This window comes from Stigmatopora nigra, chromosome 21 (assembly GCF_051989575.1).
Source record: "Stigmatopora nigra isolate UIUO_SnigA chromosome 21, RoL_Snig_1.1, whole genome shotgun sequence".
In the NCBI taxonomy this organism is placed as follows: domain Eukaryota; kingdom Metazoa; phylum Chordata; class Actinopteri; order Syngnathiformes; family Syngnathidae; genus Stigmatopora; species Stigmatopora nigra.
The window spans coordinates 1,272,548-1,295,286 of NC_135528.1; the positions used below are offsets into that span (position 1 = coordinate 1,272,548).

The 22,739-nt window shown below is 37.6% G+C and overlaps 1 protein-coding gene across 1 annotated transcript in view; it reads right to left on the minus strand.

Annotated features, from left to right (window-relative positions):
• The window catches only part of gatad2b (GATA zinc finger domain containing 2B), a 65,311-nt gene that overhangs the window by 16,013 nt on the left and 26,559 nt on the right, over nt 1-22,739 (minus strand). Inside the window, exons 2-4 of the mRNA XM_077743309.1 lie at nt 11,994-12,374; nt 7,994-8,123; nt 4,179-4,310 (exon numbers count right to left, since the gene is read on the minus strand). Of these exons, the coding sequence (XP_077599435.1) occupies nt 4,179-4,310; nt 7,994-8,123; nt 11,994-12,373 (642 nt within the window). The 5' untranslated portion in view covers nt 12,374. The remainder of the gene's footprint in view (nt 1-4,178; nt 4,311-7,993; nt 8,124-11,993; nt 12,375-22,739) is intronic.

Sequence of the window (22,739 nt, forward strand, 5' to 3'; positions counted from 1 at the left end):
GATTCAAGTACCGTATTTTCACGACTATAAGGCGCACTTAAAAGTCTTACATTTTCTCCAAAATAGACAGTGCGCCTTATAATACAGTGCAAATTATATATGGAAAAAATGTCATTCATTGAGGGTGCGCCTTATAATGCGGTGCACCTTATAGTCGTGAAAATACGGTAATAGACTTTGGCCCCGACTTTTTGGTTTAGTTGATTGCCCATTCAAACGGATGTGGAAGCTGATCTACTACTGTGTTCTCCCAGCGTCTTTGCACACTTGATTTGCAGATTCAGTGAGGACTATATTCAAACAGATTAATTTAGCACACGTAATGTGATTAATCAAATCTGAGACCAATTGCGGTGGCTGATTTGGCATCTTTAAATACCATGCCTGAACGGCAGGCATAGAGGCAAAGTGAGATGCGGCAGGAAAAATGGAGTTTTCTGCTTGTGTAAACATTTTAGATCTAGAACAAAAATAAAAATGACCTTCTCTTCAATAACTGGATTTTATAGATTCTGAATGAAATAAGGACGTGGTTCTTGTTGAAGATAGTGAACTTTAAACATTACATTGGAGGACTACTCAAATTTTTAATATTCCCCAAACTAACTTCTAAAACTGCAGTTTCTGAGTCAATTTACTCTTACTGAGTCAAAATAATACAGTGTTCCCTCGCTTATCGCGGTTAATGGGGTGTATTTCCGCAAAGTAGGGTTTCCCCTTCAAAAATGCTTAATTTGATTTTAATTCCCCAAATTTTTAAAAAAAAAAAATTTAATTCATTAATTTTTTTACCCCCCTGTATACAGTACACCATATAGAATACAGGTAGAGAGAGTAAAATTCATGTTATAACAAAAAAACAACTGTAAAATATGTTGTTTCAATGTATTTCCCCCCCCCCCCAAAAAACCTGCGAAGCTCTGAGTCCGCGACAGCTGAACTGCAAAGTAGCGGGGAACACTGTAATAATAAAACAAACCTAAGAAAAACTACTTCAAAATAAAAGTACCCTAAAAGCCTTAAAATAATTCACGTTAGGCTGGGTGAACAACCAAATTGTCCCCATGTATAAATGTGTGCATGAATGATTGTTCATCTCATGGTCCCCTGGCAAACAATTCAGGGTGTGTCCCCCATTTACTGGTCAGTTGGCTATGATAAGCTCCAGCACCCTTTGACACTTTTGAGGATAAGCAGCACAGCAAAAGAATAAATTAATGAATTTGTAAACTGTACACATGCATACAACCCAGTGACTATAACCTTTTTATGATGAGAAGAAAAACATGACCAGATATTATCACACAATTTCCAAAAAGACTGAGATCAAATGTAAATATTCTTGTATTTTTAAAAAAAATATTTTGATAAAATAGTTAGCCTTTATTAATGTGGATCAATTTAGCATATGCAACCGTTTCGTTTATATCATCAGTATAAAACCATTTGTTATTATTATTATTAATATTATCATCATCATTATCCCTATCACTATCAATATTATTACCATCATTATCATTACTGCTATAATTATTATTATTATTATTATTATTATTATTATTATTATTATTATTATTATTATTATTATTATTATTATTATTATTATTATTATTATTATTATTATTATTATTATTATTATTATTATTATTATTATTATTATTATTATTATTATTATTATTATTATTATTATTATTATTATTATTATTATTATTATTATTATTATTATTATTATTATTATTATTATTATTATTATTATTATTATTATTATTATTATCATCATTATCATTATCATAATTACCATTAGTATCAGTATAAAACCATTTGTTATTATTATTATTAATATTATCATCATTATCCCTATCAATATTATTACCATCATTATCATTACTGCTTTTATTATTATTATTATCATCATCATTAACACTATCACTATCATTATTATTAACATCATTATCATTACTGCTATAATTATTATTATTATCATCATCATTATCCCTATCACTATTATTACCATCATTATCATTACTGCTATTATTATTATCAATATTATCATTATTATTACCATTATTATCATTATCATTACTGCTATTATTATTTTTACTACTATTATCATCATCGTCATCAACGTTATTATTACCATTACCATTATGCTATTGTTGTTATTACTAATATTATCATAATCATTATTATACTTATTATTATAATTTAAAATAAAACATATTTACAGTAATTTGTCCTCTAATGGTTAGCGCGTAAACCTCACAGTTGTGGGATTCCTTCGGGTACTCCAGCCACACCCCAAAAACATGAATGGAAGGCTGGTTGAACACTATTTTTTTCCCTTGGTACGAGTGTGAATTGTTGTCCGACATAAAGGTCAGTCCAAACACAAAACGGCATTTGGCGGCGGGCATAGTGTGAGCGACCTGCTGTCGCGCGACAAAGCCAGGCCGGTCTGAACACAGCATTATTTTTCAGGTGTACTGCCACAATTATTAACAGCAAAGTTACAGGGGATGCACAGGTAATCCAAATCCCATTGTTAAATTTCATTGAACAAAACATGGCTTTTATTTATTTGCTTTCAGATGCAAAATGTACCTTGGTTATTACTCTTCTTTTACTGATTGTGTTTATCTCTTCCACTAAAACTTCTAAACTCCAAATCCAATACTTGAAATTCATTTTGAGCTGCTCCCTCAAATTTCGCAATCAGTGTTAGAGAAAATACAAAACCATCTCTTAAATGATTCACTCGCAGTCATTTTTAACAAGACATCCTCTTCTTTCAAGCACCAAAGAAGACTGTGTTCTATGAACAGAGAACACAAAAAAAAAAAACTATGAAGGCAGCCCGGCAGGGAAGTGGTTAGCACATTGGCTTCACAGTTTTGGGGTCGAGGGTTTGATCTCAGGTGGGTTCTCACTGTGTGGAGTTTGCATGTTCTCCACAGGCTTGCGTGGGTTTTCTTCAGGTACTCCCGTTTCCTCTCACATCCCCAAAACATGTAGGATAAGCTGGTTGAACACTCTAAATTACCCCTAGGTATGAGTATCAGCATCAATGGTTGTCCATCTCTTTGTGCACTCCAATTGATTGGCCATAGAATCAGACTTTTCCTCTCCTGGTGCCCGTAGTTAGCTGGGATAGGCTCCAGCCTACCGCTCACTGGCGGCATGCAATGCTGGATTGCCGGCCGACATCGCCGGCATGTGTCGCCGGATGGGCGTCCGGCGTAGCTGGCATGCCTCGCCGGACCGCCGGCTGGGAAATTAAACTTCCACTTTGCTCCTAAAACTGTATATTAGCTGTCCAGCGAGCTCTATTTTTGGATAAGTGCAACGACGTACACTCACAGCTCGGACTTAAATGGAATCTCAACTTCCACCGCGGCGTCCCGCCATTCTCGGCAGCCAAAGTGCTCTATTTTCGAAAAAGGCCTATGGCGTTGGGTCGTAATGTTGTCCGGAGCTTGCACTTTCTACATTTCTGAGACATTCCACCGTCAGCCCCGCTACTACAGACGCCCGGGGTTTGCATTTCTGAAAAAAACCCTCCCTTTGCTGATGCTCTCTGCTGTCCAATTCGCCGAAAAGTTCTATTTCCAAATAAGCGCCACGGAGTAAGGTCGCATGGGTCTAGCATTTGTGATAAAAATTCACCCTCACATAGGCTAAGAAAGCGCTCATTTTGGATGAAAATAATGGCCACCACCCGCTGCCTGCCATTTTCTCATTTGGTGATGAGTGACAGACCTCTCTCTTTTGACATTTTCTATGTGGCAAGTGGAAGATAGGGGAGGGGCTTCAGCTTCCGAGTTTCAGCATGGATTTTCACATTTTTATGAACTTTTTTTCCAGAAAAAAAATCTACGATATCATGAAGCTGCAAAAGGATCACAGTGCTTCGGTGGTTCCTATGAGACTTAATATCCACCACCTGCCTACATTATTATAAACTGCAGCAAGAACAAAAATGACAAGAAAACTATAAAATTCCTAATATGCTAATAGGGTTTATAGTTATAGTTGCAGAGCAAACTTTCACAATTCTTTTTTACAGATTCGTATCATCTTTTGACAGAGCAAGTAGACAATTTTGTGGTCCACCCTGAACTAGTGTGATTCACAAGTACAACTATTTGCAAAAATGAATCTCTCACTCCAAAACTACTGACCTTCTGCACCACATTCTCCTTCTGCATTTGACTCTGCCGCAGCTTCTTGAGCAGAACCAGACGAGCTTCTTCCAAACGCAGCTCCTCTCTCAGGGCTTTGATCATCTGCTGTCTCTCTTCTCCAGTCTTACCCTAAAAGAAACAAACACAAGTGGACATTATGTTAAGCACAAATTATGAAGATGATTAATGATTGGTGCCCTGTATTGTCCGGACTATAAATCAAACCTACAACAGCACTTTCAAACATAATATACAGCAACTTTTTGAGATTTTACATTATTTTAACCCACTGCACCGATTTACCGCCTGATACTTTAGTGGTTCACTCGCTTGTGTTGGCAGGCACGGGCTGGATTCTTGCTGGTGGCGGTATATTTGTGAGTGAGAATGGTTGTATCTGTGTCTCTGTGTACCCCATGGCTGACTGACAACCAATCTAGGGTGTAGTTTGCCTTTTGCGTGGTTTGGAAGATGAATGAATACCAATCTGACATTTGTAACAGACTAGACTGTTCGAAAATCACAAGATTAATTTTAAAAATTAAGAAATACTCTAACTGCCTGTGGCCTGGTGGCATGAGCGGTTAGGGCATCGACCTCACAGCTCCTGGGTTCAAATGCAGGTCAGGTCCACCTCTGTGGAGTTTCCATGTTCTCCCCGGGCCGGCGTGGGTCTTCACCGGGTACTCCGGTTTGCTCCGACATTCCAAAAACATGCACGTCAGGCTTATTGGACACTCTAAATTGCCCCTAGGTATGGGTGATTGTGCATGGCTGCGTGTCGCCTTGTGCCCCGCCATTGGCTGGCCACCGATCCAGGGTGTCCCCCGCCTCTGGCGATGAACAAGAAGATACCTTTTGCAAGTGTAACCAGTTGATTAAAGTCAGGTGCTACTTATTTTAGAAGACACCTCAATGCTTAAACTGTCGGCACTGGATCGGTTGGAACAAAGACCAGGACCCAAAAGACTTAAAGTACTTTAAATACTGTACCGTATTTTCACGACTATAAGGCACTTAAAAGTCCTAACTTTTCTCCAAAATAGACAGTGCGCCTTATAATCCAGTGCGCCTTATATATGAAAAAAAAAATGAAAAACCACCACTGTCGGATATTAAAAAAACACAAACGCCTGAACTGAAACAATACTGTTAAATATGCAGATGCCATCTTAGTTTACAAAATCTTCCATCACATGGCTCCTCCCCCACTGCAAGATTTTATACAAAAAAATCCAAAACATCAACAATGGCTGGCTCTAGAGGTGACTGTGTAGTGAGTGCTTGACACCTGGAAGTCAATAGCAATTACCATATTTTCACGACTATAAGGTGCACTTAAAAGTCTTAAATTTTCTCCAAAATAGACAGTGCGCCTTATATATGGAAAAATGCCATTCATTGAGGCCTTATAATGCGGTGCGCCTTATAGTCGTGAAAATACGGTACTTACAGTTCCTCTCCGTTTGATATAAAGCCCCAAAAACAGGTTAATGGGAGTTTCAGTCCAAGTCCTCCTGCACAGTCCAGACCTTGAAGGGCAGCTTCATGTTCAGGATGAAACAGTTTAACAATCGGTCCTTTGTGAAGGCTTTCATGGTTGCTCATCCAGTAGACAGGGAGCAAGGCTTTGTTCTTGTGTTTAAACCATGAGGACAGTTGAACTTGTAGATTAAAGTTTGCTTTACCATTGAAACCAGCAGCATTCCGAATGTTCAGTTCATCTTTGAATAAGAATGTCCACGAAGGCATCCTCTTAAAAAAAGGCCAGTCTCATCAATGTTAAAAACTTGCACCGGAATATAACCAACCATTCTCCTGAATTATGAGACGGAAATCTTCCTTGAAGTAGCGCTTAGCTGCCTCCCGGTCTCCCGAGGAGAATCACTCGTGGCAGTGGAACGAGGCTGAGGTTCATCTTCATCGTCTACGTCAAGAGCTAAGCTATTAAAAAAGATCTTGGCTTTGGTTCTAATCATATTGCTATCCAGAGCAATCATCTTGTTGATCTAAACAATGATTCTACTCCTTGTGGTTAGCGAATGTTCGCTTCTTCCTTCTTGATGTAACGCAGGCTCGATTCATTATTGATGCATTCGATGATGCAGGACGTTTAAGAGGCATTTTCAACGGCGATTCAAAATCCATACAATGCTAGGAAGGGCTTGCCGTTGTCTTTCTGTATGCGATGCGAAATGTATGTAATGTAACCCAAAGAAAAGGCCTGACGTCTTTCTTGGCAGTTTGTATTATCGGCAAATCATTCTTCTTCTACAGTGAGATTTCACTTCTTCTTTTGCATTGAGTGCCACCCATTTCAGCACCGAAGAAGAAGCAGTGCCCTGACTTGTGCCATTTTTTATCTTCTGTCTCCCGCTTGAGAGTTTAAGCGTGGATTTTGACATGAATAATTATTTTTTCAATACCTTAAGATAAAATCTGCCATGTACGGAAGCCACGAATGATAATTTCGCGAAGTGGTGGAGTAAATCACATTTTGGGGGAAATTTATTCTATCACACACCAAGAACATTTTAACATTTTACATTCTAGTAATAATGGTGAAATGGAAAAAACAGACTAACCCACCTGTTACCATGTTAACAGATATTACGATAATTAAAGCCTGCACATCAAAATATAAATGATAACTAAATGCTCGACAAAGCTGCCCACTACTCCGGAATTTCAGGAGTTTAATGCAATGCAAACTCTGCCACTCCGGACAATCCTTCTAAACTCCAGAACTCTTAAAACATTGTCACTTAAGTTTTTTTTGAGGCAACCATTTGGGAAAAGGACGGAATTTCCAATTTAAATGCCTCGAAATTCTCACCATTGATACGGCTTCCACCACTGGAAGAATTTGGGAAAACGCCTGCATTGTGAATCATCCGAGTTACAAGTTCTGACGAATAATTTGTCGTGTGCGATTTAGCACGTATCGATTTTGCGTGAATTGCATTCACCCCAGCTAAACTCCAGAAATGGGAAAAGGGACTCTTAAAATGGGGTCGACGGAGGTTGGCAACTTTGGCTCGATCTCAGTCCAAGTCATTAGCAAATCTATTAAAATACAATACGTCACAAGAACTTTGCCAACTTTCAAAGTACTAGAAGGGACGCCTAAATTTTTCTGGCTGTTAGTATCAAAAAATGAACAAACTGAATGTATCAAACAGGTCCCGCCAAAACATGTAAATAAATGCAATTTGTAGTTTGAAAAATTTGCTAATATGTAACTACAGCATAAATTATACATATAATCCAAAACAATTAAGTCAGAACATCTTAGAGCGCCCCCAATTACATGTATATTAGGGTTGAAACCGATGTGCAACACAAACTAAATTACTAATTGACTGAATGTATGTGTGTATCTGAATGTCTGTATGTATACATGTTTGTATATGTATATTAATATATATATATATATGTATATGTATATGTATATGTATATGTATATGTATATGTATATGTATGTATGTATGTATGTATGTATGTATGTATATATATATATATATATATATATATATATATGTATATTTATATATACATATATTTATGTATGTATATGTAACACAACACGCCTATTTATTTATATCTTTATTAATCTATTTATTTATTGACTTATTTATTACCTATTTATTTATGTCTAAAATGTATTTTCCTGTGTCTGTATTCTCACCCTCTTGCTACTGTGACAATGAAATTTCCGGAATTCGGTAAGAACAAACTTATCTAGTCTAATTAGCCAATGAACATTCTGCACTCTAAGAGGGTCCTGTGTTCATGGTAGAGAAGAATTTTACCTTAAACATGTCCAGGTTTGCATGGTTCAGGCGCTCTTCTGGGCGAGGAGTTGTTCTGGGACTAGTTGCCTCATTATCTGACAGAATAATGACATCCGGAGATGGTGTTCGTCTATCGTGGTCTGTGTCACTGAAGGGTTAAAAAAATAAAAATGAAAAATACAACTTGACTTTGTGTTACATGCTAGAAAAACTTGGAAGGTACATTTAAGAGGCGACATGTTAAATGTTTGACGGACTCAAATACTGTTGACAGAAAGTACAGTACAGTAGTTGGTGGTTGGTGGTTTACTTATTCAAAATACAGGAGTCCAAAACGCATGAATTAAAATTCAATTTGACCACATTATGTCAAAATATATGCCTTAAAGGGTGCAAAAGAATTTGGAACATTCTGGTTTCTTGCCATAAATTGACCACAAAAGACACAGGGAGCAAGGTTTAAAAGTCAGTGAAGTCATAGGTAATGTTAGCATCTTCTTTCTTGTGTGGTAGAAACAAAGAATAAGCGGTTTGAATCCAACACTCAAACCAGATGGTAGTGAAAGAAAAAAGACGCGGAATGCTGGGACTGATATATGAAGTTCCAAGGAGTCATTATGTCATTAATTACCTGTTTAGTGGAAACCTTGCTGTTGTGTCAATGCATCTAAAAACAAGACCCAGTAGTTTCTGTGGTCAAGAGAAAGTCTGAGTGTGATAAATCCCTGAGGTACACCTGCGGACAAAGGTTTTGAGACACTTCACCATTGAGTAGGGCTATAAAGAGTCTCAAAACCTTTGACCGTGGGCGTAGTTTTACTCTCGAGTATGGTTGTTTGTGAAAAGACAGTGCTATAGGCTTAATATGTTTTCCAGCACAGTGAAATCTGAAAGTAAGGTTGGCGGCGGGGCAAATAGAGAAGAAAGGTATCAAAATTTAAAACAAAATTTGAATTAAGTTTAGTGTAAAGTTGGATTCAAATTATTTTTGAGTAGGTCTGCATCGTAATCCAAGTTTATTTAAATTTGTTTGTTATGTTAAGAGCACGTTGCCGTGCAAAATCTCTTCCCTATATCTCTGTCCGTCTTTCTCACCCTTCCACGAAATCAGTTTAATTTTAGTACTATTAAACACATTTTAGTACTATTAAACCACTAGTTATTTGTTACTTTGTTAATAGATGGTGAGTTAGAAGAAATAAAAATGTATTTACAATCCAATATCCTGCTTTGGGTGTTTTTCAGAGGGTTGGGACGAATTAATTTGTTTTTAGTTCATTTCCATGGGAAAACGTTCATTTGAGTTACGAGTAAATCGATATACGAGCTCGCTCAGTCCTGGAACGAATTAAGCTCGCATCTTGAGGTACCACTGTAGTCACACCTGTAACAAAACTAGAAATTGCGGTTACACTTACACATTTGACCTATTTTTAAGTTTTTAAAAGACAGTTTTAAAAATCCATCCAAATTAGTGTCCTGGATCAGATTGTGTTAGCTACTAAACTAATTGAGTGGCTTTACTGCTGTTTACGGCATTACATTCATCTTAGTAGCATTTATTGGCGAGTTTCAGTGTGTTACGCTAGTATGATGTCATGCTATTTTTATAACTGATGCAGCTATCACCATCTGTAGCCGGCCGGGGTGGGTTTTATTACTTTTTGACTTCAATTAAAAGTTGCATTCTGTTTGAGTAATAATAATAATAATCGGAATAATTCCAGTTTTTGGCTCTTTGGCAAGTTTCTTTCAATCTAACTAATAATAGTTAACATTTAACAGGTTGGTATATTTAAATATTGGCTGTAAATATTAGATTATCATTACTTGCATATTATTAGAAAGCATACCATAAAAAGAGGACCAAATCTTATGGACAAAAAATCCATGACCTTTAAAATGTATGACCATTTTGTCTTAGAAATGTAAAATACAGTAATACCTTGACATACGAGCAATTTGAGATACGAGTAAAATTTAGAGCAAATATTTATCTTGAGATACGAAACAAATTTTGATATACAAGCATAGATCGGACACGAGAGGCTGGTCATAAGAACATCATGGGCACTGTCTTTCGGTGCTCGGACGTTTGGTCGCCGGTCTTTTGGTCCCTTTTGGTCGCCGATCAAATGGTAAGAGTTTACTGTTGAAGCCAGCTCTCAAAATTATATTCATGAGAGAGCGTTTAATATCTAAGAGAGAGAGTTTAATATCTAAGAGAGAGAGAGTTTAATATCCAAGCACTGTTTAATATCTAAGTACATTTGACCGGAGACCAAAAGACCGGCGACCTAAAGGGACCAAAAGACAGACGACCAAACTTCCGGTCACGGTCTTTCTGGCCGCAACTCCCTTGTGTAATGTCTCTACGAGCCCTGGGCGGAGCATTGTATTTTTTTCCACTGCCCCCCCCACCTCTCCCCCTACATTAGTGCAGAATGGCGGAGGAGCTTGCTCGATAATACGAGAGGAGCATATACTACTTCTTGTTGGCAAGTGGTTGTGCTTTATCCTATTGTGAGGACATTTGTGTGCATCATTTTTAGAATATTTTGAAGGGAAGACAAAAACAAACAACCCTCGATAGGTTGCATCTGAAAGTCAGGGTGGAGGCGAGGCAAAAAGAGCCAACTGTATGTGATGTAAGGAGGAATTTGCAGTGCAACAGTGGTGAATATGTCAGAGGGAGAAGAAAGGTATAAAAAATTAAAACAAGTGTAAGGTTAAATTTATTTATTCAGTGTGTCTGCATCGTAATCCAAGTTCATTTAAATTTGTTCATGTTATGTTGTCGTGCAAAAAGCCCCCCCTGTCCCTCTCTCCCCTCTCCGCTAAATCAGTCTAATTTTAGTACTATTAAACCACGAGTTATTTGTTACTTTGTTAATAGATGACAATTTATAACAAATAAAAATGTTTTTCCAATCCAATATCCTGTTTTGCTGTTTTTTTCAGTGTTGCAACGAATTAATATGTTTTTAGTTAATTTCTATGGGAAACATTCATTTGAGTTACGAAAAAAATCGACATACGAGCTCAGTCCCGGAACGCATTAAGCTCGTATCTCAAAGTACCACTGTTTTTTAGGAAGGAATTTGTAGTCCAACAGAGTGGTGAATGTGTCTCTGAGAATCAGTAGCCCTGGTCATTACATCTCATCTTTGTGGTTGTCAGCAGGTGACCAAGTGGCAAGGCATATTCAGAGAAGGAAAATTATAATTTGATAGTTCAGATGCATTAAAACTAATATGGAGTAATAAAAATAATATGCAATTCTAACTATCTTCATGCTATAGATTTCAAATAATTTTCCCCTACAAAAAATAACACAGAATAATGTGGAATAAAAATAAAGCAACATCGACGAAATAACATTGTGTCAGCAAAACAAAAAATACATACTGAATAATGTTACTGGCGACATTATGGCAGATGCCATCGGATGAATATAATTTGATTCTTTTGTTTGTATGTTTTTACCATAAAAATCTATGACGAAGTGTTGAAGACTTGAAGATGATATGAAATTTATAAGTTATATGATTTTTCCTCTTCTCTTTATAGGTGCATCTTTCATTTCCATAAAATATTTAGTACGCACTAAAAAGGGTGGCTTTTGTTGTTCTGTCCACATACCACATGGACAAGATTTTGTTGTTTTGTTACTTCATTGCTGTATGGAACAAGGGCCAAATCTACAAATACACATTATAGAACTATCAAACCACTACATATTTGTTACTTTGTTAATAAATGGCGAATTAGAACAAATAAAAATGTTTTTATAATCCAATACCCTGTTTTTGTTTTTCAGAGGACTGGAACAAATTAATTTGTTTTTAGTTCATTTCTACGGGAAACGTTTATTTGAGTTACGAGTAAATCGACATACGAGCAAGTCCCGGAACGCATAATTGTATCTCGAGGTATCACTGTAATGCAAAAAAATGAGTAAGAAACACAATTCCAACATATAATTCATTGGATACTATCCTAATAAAATTGAACTTACCACCTCCGTCCTGCACTCATGTCTACCGGCTCATCCAGGATGTTCTCCTTCCCATTCTTACTGGAACCAACATGGCCACCATGTCCTCCCAGTCTGAGACTTCCATTTAGCTTTTCCTCATAAGCAGATCCCATTAGGCTCTGATGGTGGAGTGCGCTAGCGCTGGGGCCCTTTCCGTCTCCTATTGGACCGGCGACCTCCAGGGCCGCAAGGTCAGCGAGATCTTTGCGTTTCAGCAGCGCCAACATCTTAAGGCGCTCCATGGCCTCGTGGCCCTCCATTTTGAGACGTTTTGCCAAGGCCTCCTCTCGCTCGTTGGGCGACTCCAGACCCCGCTTCAGCAAGTTAAGCCTCAGCGCCTCCTCAGACATCTGTTCCATCCTGGAGTCAAGAGAATTTTTTTTTTTAGATTAGTGTTTGATGCGGTGTTACTTTTAACCGATATTGGTGACATTTGCCACCTTAGTACTTTGCTATTGGCAACTAAAATCAAACCAGAGATGCTTAAAAATGCATTGATGACTCAATCACATTTACACACATTTGGTGGCATGTTCCATCTCAATTTACACCCACACACGGTGCTTAAGTGCCAGAAATACTCACTCCAAAGATGGATGAATAGGCTGATGAAAAAAATTGTCAAATAAAAGGATTAATTAACCTTGTATTTGAACAACAAGTAATTAGTCATTTTAACAAATTACACACTTGAAAGATGAATTTTACATAGAAAATTTCAGGGAAGTGACACTTCTAATTCCAGCATCACAAAGTGCAGTAAAAATCATGGCTAATCAGACAATAGGAACATCTGATCATTCAGACAGAAATGGTTTAAATAAAGTGTGCTAATAATAGCTTGAAACTCTGAACTCGACAGTGATGAATATTGGGATTTCCGCTGCGAGGGTAAATGCCCTCACTTGTGATGCTCTACCAATACATGTAGAAAACAATCGACATATATGAAGCTATGGATTATATTTGAAACAGTTAAATAAAGAATGGCAGCAAGCTGGGTCTTATGACTGAATTGGGTGCGTCATGTGACTAGCTGCAGGACTGAGGTAGAAATGCTGGTGGATAGAATGACGACAAATCCCTCGCTGCATACTTTCACCACTTCAAGACTGACGATGACTGATTTAATTGTTTAAATGGAAGTACTTGGTCATAACAGTACATCAGCGACCCGATGCCTTGCGGTACATTTTTAACAGCCAGTCATAGGAACAAAATGTTCAGGTAATATAGGAGCTAGCCTACTGCATACTATAATAGAATACTATTGAATGTCAATAAAACTATATACACACCCATACATATACACATACATACATACATATATATAAATATATATATGTATGTGTGTGTGTGTGTGTGTGTGTGTGTGTGTATGTATGTATGTATGTATGTATATAAATATATATATATATATATATATATATATATATATATATATATATATATATATATATATATATATATATATATATATATATATATATATATATATATATATATATATATATATATATATATATATATATATATATATATATATATATATATGTATCAGCTATGACATAACTTTGTTGAGCCAAATATCAATCGAGCATCAAAAGGCAAATTCAGAACATAGAGCGAGAGATTTTATTCATTCCATTAAAAGTTTGGTGATTCGTCATCATTAGTCATTTTAGAGCCGGACATAAAGCCATAGAAGATAGCTAATTGCCCATCATTATACTTAAAACAGTTCACTGTCCTGTATGTTGAAAGTGCTCAGAGTCACGTGTCATTTTCTGTCGGTAACTGAATCCAAAGCATGACAAAGCAATATATACTATTAGAGGTCAAACAGCAATGGAAACATGCATCACCTTGACTGACAATGATATACCAAAACTGAACACTAAAATACTGTATATTCACACCTATAGGGCACACTTGAAAGTCCAAAATTTTCTCTAACATGAATGGGCCACCCCATCAGTCGGTGCACCTTGTTTATGCACTGAATTCAAAATATTTTGTAGGACCTTATCTGCTTGACTGACTGCTTTCATTTTTTGCCAACATGCTACTTACTACGGTGTACCAACTGGACGTTGACACTAAAAATAAGATGCCTACGTACTCCTTGCATTACGGTAAAGCCATTCAAAACAACCCAGACAAGGGCAAAGCAGTCGACTTCCGTGTGCTCGTAGAACTTCTAACACTCAAAAACACTCAATCAAAGAAACAACACCTTATAGCTAGAGCTAGGCAATATGACAAAAATTGTTATCATGCAAAAAAGAAAATATCAGTCTATATCAATAATAATCACAATACCTATCATCTTTTTTTTCCAAAGTTTAAACTTCAAACTTCTGTGAATGAGTAAATAAATTACTTCCCTCCCTATTCAAATATGAAAGTAACTTTTAGTCTTACTTTATAAAAAAAAAGCTAATATGAAATTATTTTTGTTGTTCTGTTGTGCAGTAGAGATGAGACAACTCCCTCCTTGCTATGAAAAGTAAAGAATAAAACCAGCTACATTTTTGACAAGCGTCTTTATTTTTATGAATTTGCATTTAAACCAAAAGTTGCTCTGCAATATAAAATAAAATAATCAACTGACTATTTTCAGCCTCACAAAAAGAATGTAAATTTACCTGTCATATGGCCATTTACAAAAAATAAAAAAAGTTGGATGAACTGAACCCATTTGAACCAAAGAAAACAAATTCATTCTTTTATAAAATGGAGGAACACCTTAATATTAAGTAAGAAAATATATTATAGTCTCTCCTCAAATGTGGAGTGGGTTAAGGACATTTTCAATGAGGCATTCAAGCAAAAAGAAAGTAAACATCCTGGAGAATTCACTTTAATTTTTAGTGGGTAGTCTTGGTGTTGTCCTGCATCTCATAATCGCTTGTTTTGGCCGTGTCATTGTCTTTTTACGTTAATGATAAAATGCTAAAAAAGATGTTTCCTCTTCATCCTCTTCCACTTCTGAGCATTGGTCTGTAACTAGCATTCATCTCGCAACAGCGCCCCCATTCTCTCTGGTGGTCACATGGTGTAATTGCAGTTTAATATTGAAATTTAATTATTGTTGTTGAAAAAAAAATCATGATAATTATTGTTATCGTTTTATTGCCCAGCTCTACTCATAGCTATACAGAGGAAACACCTGAAGTGAATAACAACAGAATTTAGGTGTTAACCCTTGTAACTCAGGCCATGGGTCTAAAACGAAAGAACAGCCGGGGGAAGCAGCATTGCGAACGGCTTGGGAGTGATGGATGTTGCCGCAAACATAGTAGTTCCATACAAAGACTGGCAGACCGTGACGCACGAGTTACATGACGATTTGGAATGGATTGTCGATACCCGAGCTAAAGTGAGGACCGTAGTCTGAGCTTTCGTCAAAGCTGGACACACAGTTAAGACACCCCACAGCACCACAACTCTGACAATGAGATTGAACCCCACATTGTTAGCGAACCCGCTCACTTAGCCAAACTCTGTCGGAAACAGAAGATGAGGCCTGACAGATTTGTAGATGTTTGAATGCTTTGACCTATATTACTGCGAGTACACATTACGTCAATTAACTTAAAAATAAACTCAGTTTTGCTCCTGTTACCTTTTTTAAAAAGATAACCTACCATACATGCTAACGTATGTGTCATGCTAGTATAACCATTGCAGAGCGTCCATTGAGCCGAAGCGTCTCTTCCTGTGGGCATAAAACCGAAATTGCACCCGCAACTAAGACAACTCTTTCATTCGGTGTGCGTTAAAGGCGTGATGATATGATATACGCATTTGCTTCTGCTTTTAATGACAGTATTATCAATACATCCCATTTTCTGGCATTTTCACCCAAACAAAATCTTGTTATTTCCATGTGTCCTCATCGATAGCCTTTCCACATTAGCATTATTCTCTTTTGCACAGATGGTCGTTTTAATGATTATACAACAAAGTGTTTCCTGTTAATACTTTGTTACTAATTAATTTGTGACGCAGTGATAGAGTGGAGTGGTCGCCTCCATTTGCTCGGAGAAAACACAAGAAGCCCCAGCTCTGCTGAGCCTCCACTTTTAATGAGCCAAAGAGCGCCACTGAAAATGGTGCTGATGAGCCAATCAGAAACAACCTAGTGTTAAACGTCAGTAGCTGGCACCCCTTTCCCTCCATCCTCCTCCTCCTCCTCGCGGCCATCGCCACCGACTGCTTTTACATAATATAATAACTGTTTCAGTCAGCTGCTACACAAGCCACAATCTTTCTCCTGTTTCTCCTCAACCCCACCCCATCCAGTCTCATAATCCCTCCCACCGCCATCTACTCACCCCACCCCTTCAGCGTTGGGCACGGTGCCAGGCCAAGGCAATAAAGGAAAAGAAAGGAGACACCACTAGTATGAAAAGTAAAAAGATTTGACGGAGGGGAGACATGGTGACACTTTTTCATCTTCTCATAAATCACAGGTCCGGGCTGCCCAGGCAGACATCTCCATCTTCAAAATGGACTACTTAAAGCCGCAACAGAGAATGGAGACACGAAGAAGGTCACCATCTTAAAATGGCAGAGAGAAAAAAAACTCCAGACTTCCACGCACTGCACAACATTCCAAAAGAAGGCAGCATTTTGTAACCCCTTCTCCTGTTCCAGCTGTCTAGTACCACAAAGAAACCCCTCCCTGCTCCTCTACCCTCCCCCAATTCCTCAAACCAGTCGTCTTTTCCTCCCCCTCTCTTTCAATGTAAAAATAAACACATGCTTACTTTCAGGGCCCCTTACATGAAGCCAAGGCTCAGGGCTTCATTTGTTCATTTTACACGAGCCAATCAGGAGTAAGTGTGGGGTCTGTGTCGACATGTGTGCACAGGCATGTGTGGTACACCGTGTTGGGATAAAAGGGAGGGAGAGATTTGGTGGTGGCGGCGGCGGGGGCTTTATTAAAAATTATAAAAGCAAGACACTGCCACAATATACACAGAAGAGTTTCTTTTCCCCTTCAGCTCATGCTGTCCTCATACGGCTTTGTGTGCGAGCTAGAGCGAGCACAGGGGGAAAAGGGAGACAGGGATGGCAGCCCTCTTCTGACATAATGCCAAATCTTAATTCCCTCCTACCATCCCCCCACACAAATTCACACACACCGCGTTCTTTATGCATAGAGCTGACTGTTGATCAGATGTCTCCTGCTAAAATGTCTGCACACATGAACCAGGCACCCATCCTCAGACATGACCATAAACAAACAGCAAAGATCAGCTTCCTGTCCTGGTCTGTTGTACCTCGACACCATGGTCAATGCTGTTTGCAAACAGGCAGCGTGCCAACTGACTGATTGTATTAGTAATAAGGCCATTTGCAACTGCAATGTGGAATCTGCTGCTCATTTCACGCATGGTCTGCATCATGACAATTTATTTGGCTGATGCAACTCCAATTCTTCTAGTTCGCCTTCTGACTCTCCACCACCTCTATCGTTGGTAATTCATACGCCATTAAAAAAGAGGTTTCACTTTTTTTTTAATGGGCTGGCACACCTGCTTATCACTTAGGTGCAGAGGTCAGGTGTATCACACTCGACTTTCGACCATGCGGCCAAAGATAAAAACTTTTAAATGCAACTGCTGTCACACCGTCCCCATTCATGCAATTGGTCTTCCATTCAAAGCAATTGACAATTCACATAATACAAACAAACATCGTCCATTCAATCACATTGACTGAAACCTTTTAGTAATCCTACTGATTGAAACGGTCATTTTTAAGTGCACTTTTTTACATGTAGAAATAATGTTATGATATAATAAAGGCAAGCCTTAAGTAAATGCATATATTTCTTTCAACATATGATTCTCTAATTATGAATTAAAATAAATATGCCTGACAGAGAGGACCTGATTAGAATTCCAGGCAGATTGATAGCAGCCAGCAGGCCACTAGATTGACTGACACCTCGGAGAAAGCTATATTCCTGACTATTTTGAAGACTTATTACATATACCTAATTCATAATAAAATAGTGGGCTCATTAACTACAGTGGGGCAGCCCGGTGGAGCGAGTGATTAGCACGTTGGTCTCACAGCTCTGGGGTCCTGGGTTCGAAACCAGGTCACGTCCACCTGTGTGGAGTGTGCATATTCCAACCAGGCCTGCGTGGGTTTCCTCAGGGTACTCCGATTTCCCCCACATTCCAAAAACATGCATGGTAGTCTGACACTCTAAATTGCCTCTGGTTATGAGTGTGAGCGTGAATGGTTGTTTGTCTCCTTGTGCCCTGCGATTGGCTGGCGACCAATTCAGGGTGTCCCCTGCCTCTGGCCTGAAGTCAGCTAGGATAGGCTCCAACAAACCCCCGACCCTAGTGAGGATAAAGTGGTTCAGAAAATGAGATGAGAGATGAGGTGAGATAAACTACAGATTTTTTGGCCTAACAAAATTGTTAATTGATGTTGACTTCCATTTGAACAAGACCTTTAAAGATGACAAATTTGACTGCGGCGATATGTACAAAATGGCTGCTACAGTATAATCCAATCCAAGTAAAATCCCTTGATATGCTCCAAGCCTCTGATTAACAGTCAGCATCATATAGACCAGCTTGAAAGCCACATTCTCTACTCTTACTTTAGGCATATAGGTCATGTTCAACTGTGGTAGCATGGAGCTTTAGGTGGCGTGTACAATCAGGCTTTGAGGTCAAATTGGGTGAGCAGCAAGATGCTGTGCACAAGCTTACCATTTTTTTTTCTGTGCAAGCAATTTGCACATTCAGAGAAAAAAAATAGATCGACAACTATAAGTGATACGATGTCTCGCTTGACATCTTATCCCATTGCAAATAAGCAATGAGCCAAAGTAATGATCGTGTTTGAAGGAGTTTTCTAAGTGTTGTGTTAATGCCGATGTTCTGTATTTTATTTAATACTTCAATTTAAGATGAAACGGCATGTCATGTAAAGTAAACACTACTAAATAGTTATGTCCTCGATCTGATGATGTGATTTCCAGAGGATCTGTGGTGAAATGTTTTTTTTTTTAGTTTTTTTTAAAAATGTATTTATTTTTACTTTTAAGTATTAAATCTTTAGCTGCAATTGACAGCAAGAGACGTCCAATCTATTTTGACTGGGAGTGCTGCACAATGGACTTGTGATTTTACTTTTTTGATTCGTTAAAATAACCGTGTTATATCATCATAATAGCTTTGTTGGGGAGAAAGAAATGCTTTTAGATAGATTTTGTTCCCTTCTTAATACGTTTCCAAGGGATTAAACCGGGACTTCATATGGCCAGGAACATCCCTAACACCAAATGTAATCTTTGCAAAACTGAAAGTGTAAATTCTACAATTAGAGAAATATAAAAACACCTATTTAACAACCTATAGTTATTTGGTGACTAAGGAGACATTTGTACGAAACATAACATGCTCTGTCTGGGCACTCTTGACATCTGAAATTAGGCCTGTTTGTCTAGTGCGAGCATTGCGTGCTACAGTGTACAATTGGTGGGCACTAAAACCCCTGAAAGGTGAGCCTGAGTACTATTAAATCGGTCAGGCATAAGCATATGCAACAATCAAACTATTATGTTTTGTATTGTCCTGTGATCTTTTCCTCAAACTTATAATAATTTGAAAAAATTAAATAATCAGATCAACCCCCAAAAGGTCCTTAAGGGCATTATTGGAATAATTTTTAGATGTGTAAAAATGGACACATACTTTTATGCATTCAAACCGATGTGGAAGTCATTCTACAAAATAAAGGTGTTTATGACTGTCAAATGTGTTCATGTTCAAATGCAACAAATTCAATAAAAACAGTTATGGCTAAAAAAATATTAACAAAAAATACATTCTGAATCGCCGGCGCAATGCTGCACAGAATATATATAATATAAAAATACGGGGTGGCAGCAAGAACTTTTTTGCATATGCAATCATTTTTGAAATGTCATAAAATCCACGTGTCTGGGTCATTTCATCCTGCTGTTATAATTGGGGCAGGTTCTCTCTCACTTTTCCTGATGTGCTGTCCCAATTACTAAACAAAATCTTTCATAGTATGGTTACACATGAGATATGTTGTATCACACAAGGTGCGGCTTTTATGTGGTTGCTGGTTTACACCAAATTATTATCGCAAGCAATGCATTTTCTAATAACTCAATAATAGTTTATTCCCTCTTCTAGGTAGTATTGCAATCATTGTTGTTTTCGTTAACAATGACAAAAACTCATTTATTCACAATACTTTTTTTCCTGTGATGATTGCATGGATGTTTGCCAGATAACAGTTGATGAGATGACATGCAAATCTTAAGTAGGTTCGGTCAGAGTATTATTTTTAGGTAAAGGTTAAAACAAAAAAGACTGTCACAAACAACACAGATCTTTGAATCATGTGTCATGGCGGAAACTTTCAGACTGAAGCAAAGCGGAAAACCCTCTGTCAAATACAGTGATCTCAACCAACCACTTTTACACCTGTCTCCACCAACGTCTGTTAGAGTAACTGAACACACAATTTCAGTGCACGCTATTTTAGTGATAACATATCGAAAGTGCTGAATTGTGTAGTGTGTGTTCCAGCAAGCTCAGAGGAGAGGAAGGTCTCACTGTGCTGTGGCCAGTATGATAAAACGGACTCATTTCAAGTGCACTATACAGTAGAAGGTATAACTATTGTCCCACCCAGAGAGCCTCATTTTCCAAGATCTCCGTTTTGTGGTACCAGACACAGAAGTACAGTCATACCTTGAGATACAAGCTTAATGAGCTCCGGGACTGAGCTCGTATATCGATTTACTCGTATCTCAAATCAACGTTTCTCACAGTAATCAACTAATTACAAATTAATTTGTTCCCACCCTCTGAAAACACACATCAAAAGTGGTAATGGAATTACTAAATCAGGCTAAAATTAAGAATTTCGAATGGCCTTCCCAAAGTCCTGACTTAAACCACATTGAGAACTTGTGGACAATGCTGAGGAAACAAGTCCATGTCAGAAAGCCATCAAATTTAACTGAACTGCACCAATTCTGTCAAGAGGAGTGGTCAAAGATCCAACCAGAAGCTTGCCAGAAGCTTGTGGACGGCTACCAAAAGTGCCTAATTGAAGTTAAAATTGCAAAGGGACATGTTACCAAATATTATAATTTTGAACCAGCAGATTTGATCACTTTTTTTCTGTTCACCCATAATAAAGTCATAAAGGAACCAAACTTCATGAATGTTTTTTGTGACAAAGAAGTATCTGTTCCAATCGCTCTATCAGAGAAAAATCTGAGTTGTAGAAATAACTGGAATATAAAGAGAGCCATGACATTATGGTCTTCACAAGTGTATGTAAACTTTTGACCACAGCATGTATGTGTAGGTGTACACATACATTTTTTTCTGGAAACCTTTTAAAACTTTGGTTGAATTCATGTGGAAAGATCAAGTTAGACGAAAGTGGAAAGGTGCCTTTGAAAAATTTTGTGATTCTATGTATAATTATTACGTTTGTTATTTATTTAAAGCCGAAGATCCACTCAGAATACAGAAACCTACAATTAACTAAATTACATTCTATAGTGAGTGACAAGACAGCAAATATTTTGTCATTGACTTGACACACTGTATGAATTTCAGGTTGCCTTTGCTTAGCGTCAAAATTCATATTTAACACCTGAATATAATCCACTCTTTCCAAGATCTTGAGCTAAGTTTAATTTTCAATAACTTAGAAGTAACATTTCTTCTTCCTTTCAGAAGCTGGCTTTAAAATTTTTCCACTATTTAAAAAAAAAAAAACAAGTTCTTAAAAACGACCAAATCTATTTGCTCTCAACCGTCTTCATTTGTAGTTTTAAACATTTTGTAGTGTTGTATGCAATAATAAGTATACATTTTAAGATGAAAGTCAAGTTTTTCTAAGAGAACGCATACTGGTGAATTCATTTTATGTGTTCAGCAGTGTACATTAGTTTTGCTCATCTTATTGCAATTGCGCAACAGGCAAAAACACACTAATTATTGACCGTCAAAAATCATTTGTTCATGACAGTCTAAGGACAAAGCAACCAATGCACCCAAGTGCAAAAGTGGGTAAGAGCAAGGGAGGGAGAGAGTGAGTGAAAACGCTGAACCTTTGTGACCTTCGATCCTAAAGCAATACCACCCACCTTAAAAGCCATCATGAGCCTATTAAGGATACAATTGGGTGCATTAACACTTGGTAAAGTGCATTAACAGTTGGTTATTTGCTCTATGTACAAAGGATGGTGCGTACTCTATTATCAAAGGTTTTAAATACAAAATGTTTAAAGATTGCCATATTTTTGTCAATACAGTGCAATCATGGAAGAAAAATACAGTGGTACCTCGATATACAAGAGCTCTGACATACGAGCAATTTGAGATACAAGTAAATTTTTGAGCAAATATTTATCTTGAGATAAGAGACAAATTTTGATATACGAGCATACAGGAGATGCGAGAGGCTGCTTATAAGAACACTATGGGCACTGTTTTTGTGGTCGCAATTCCCTCGTGTAATGTCTCTACGAGCACTGGGCGGGGCGTTGCATTTGTTCAGTGTTTTTTTTCCCGTTAGCTCCCGTTGGTGGAGCAATTGCTAATACGAGACTATTTTTTGTTGGCAAGTGGTTGTGCGTTATCTTATTGTTAGTACATTTGCGTGTATCATTTTGGGAATATTTTGAAG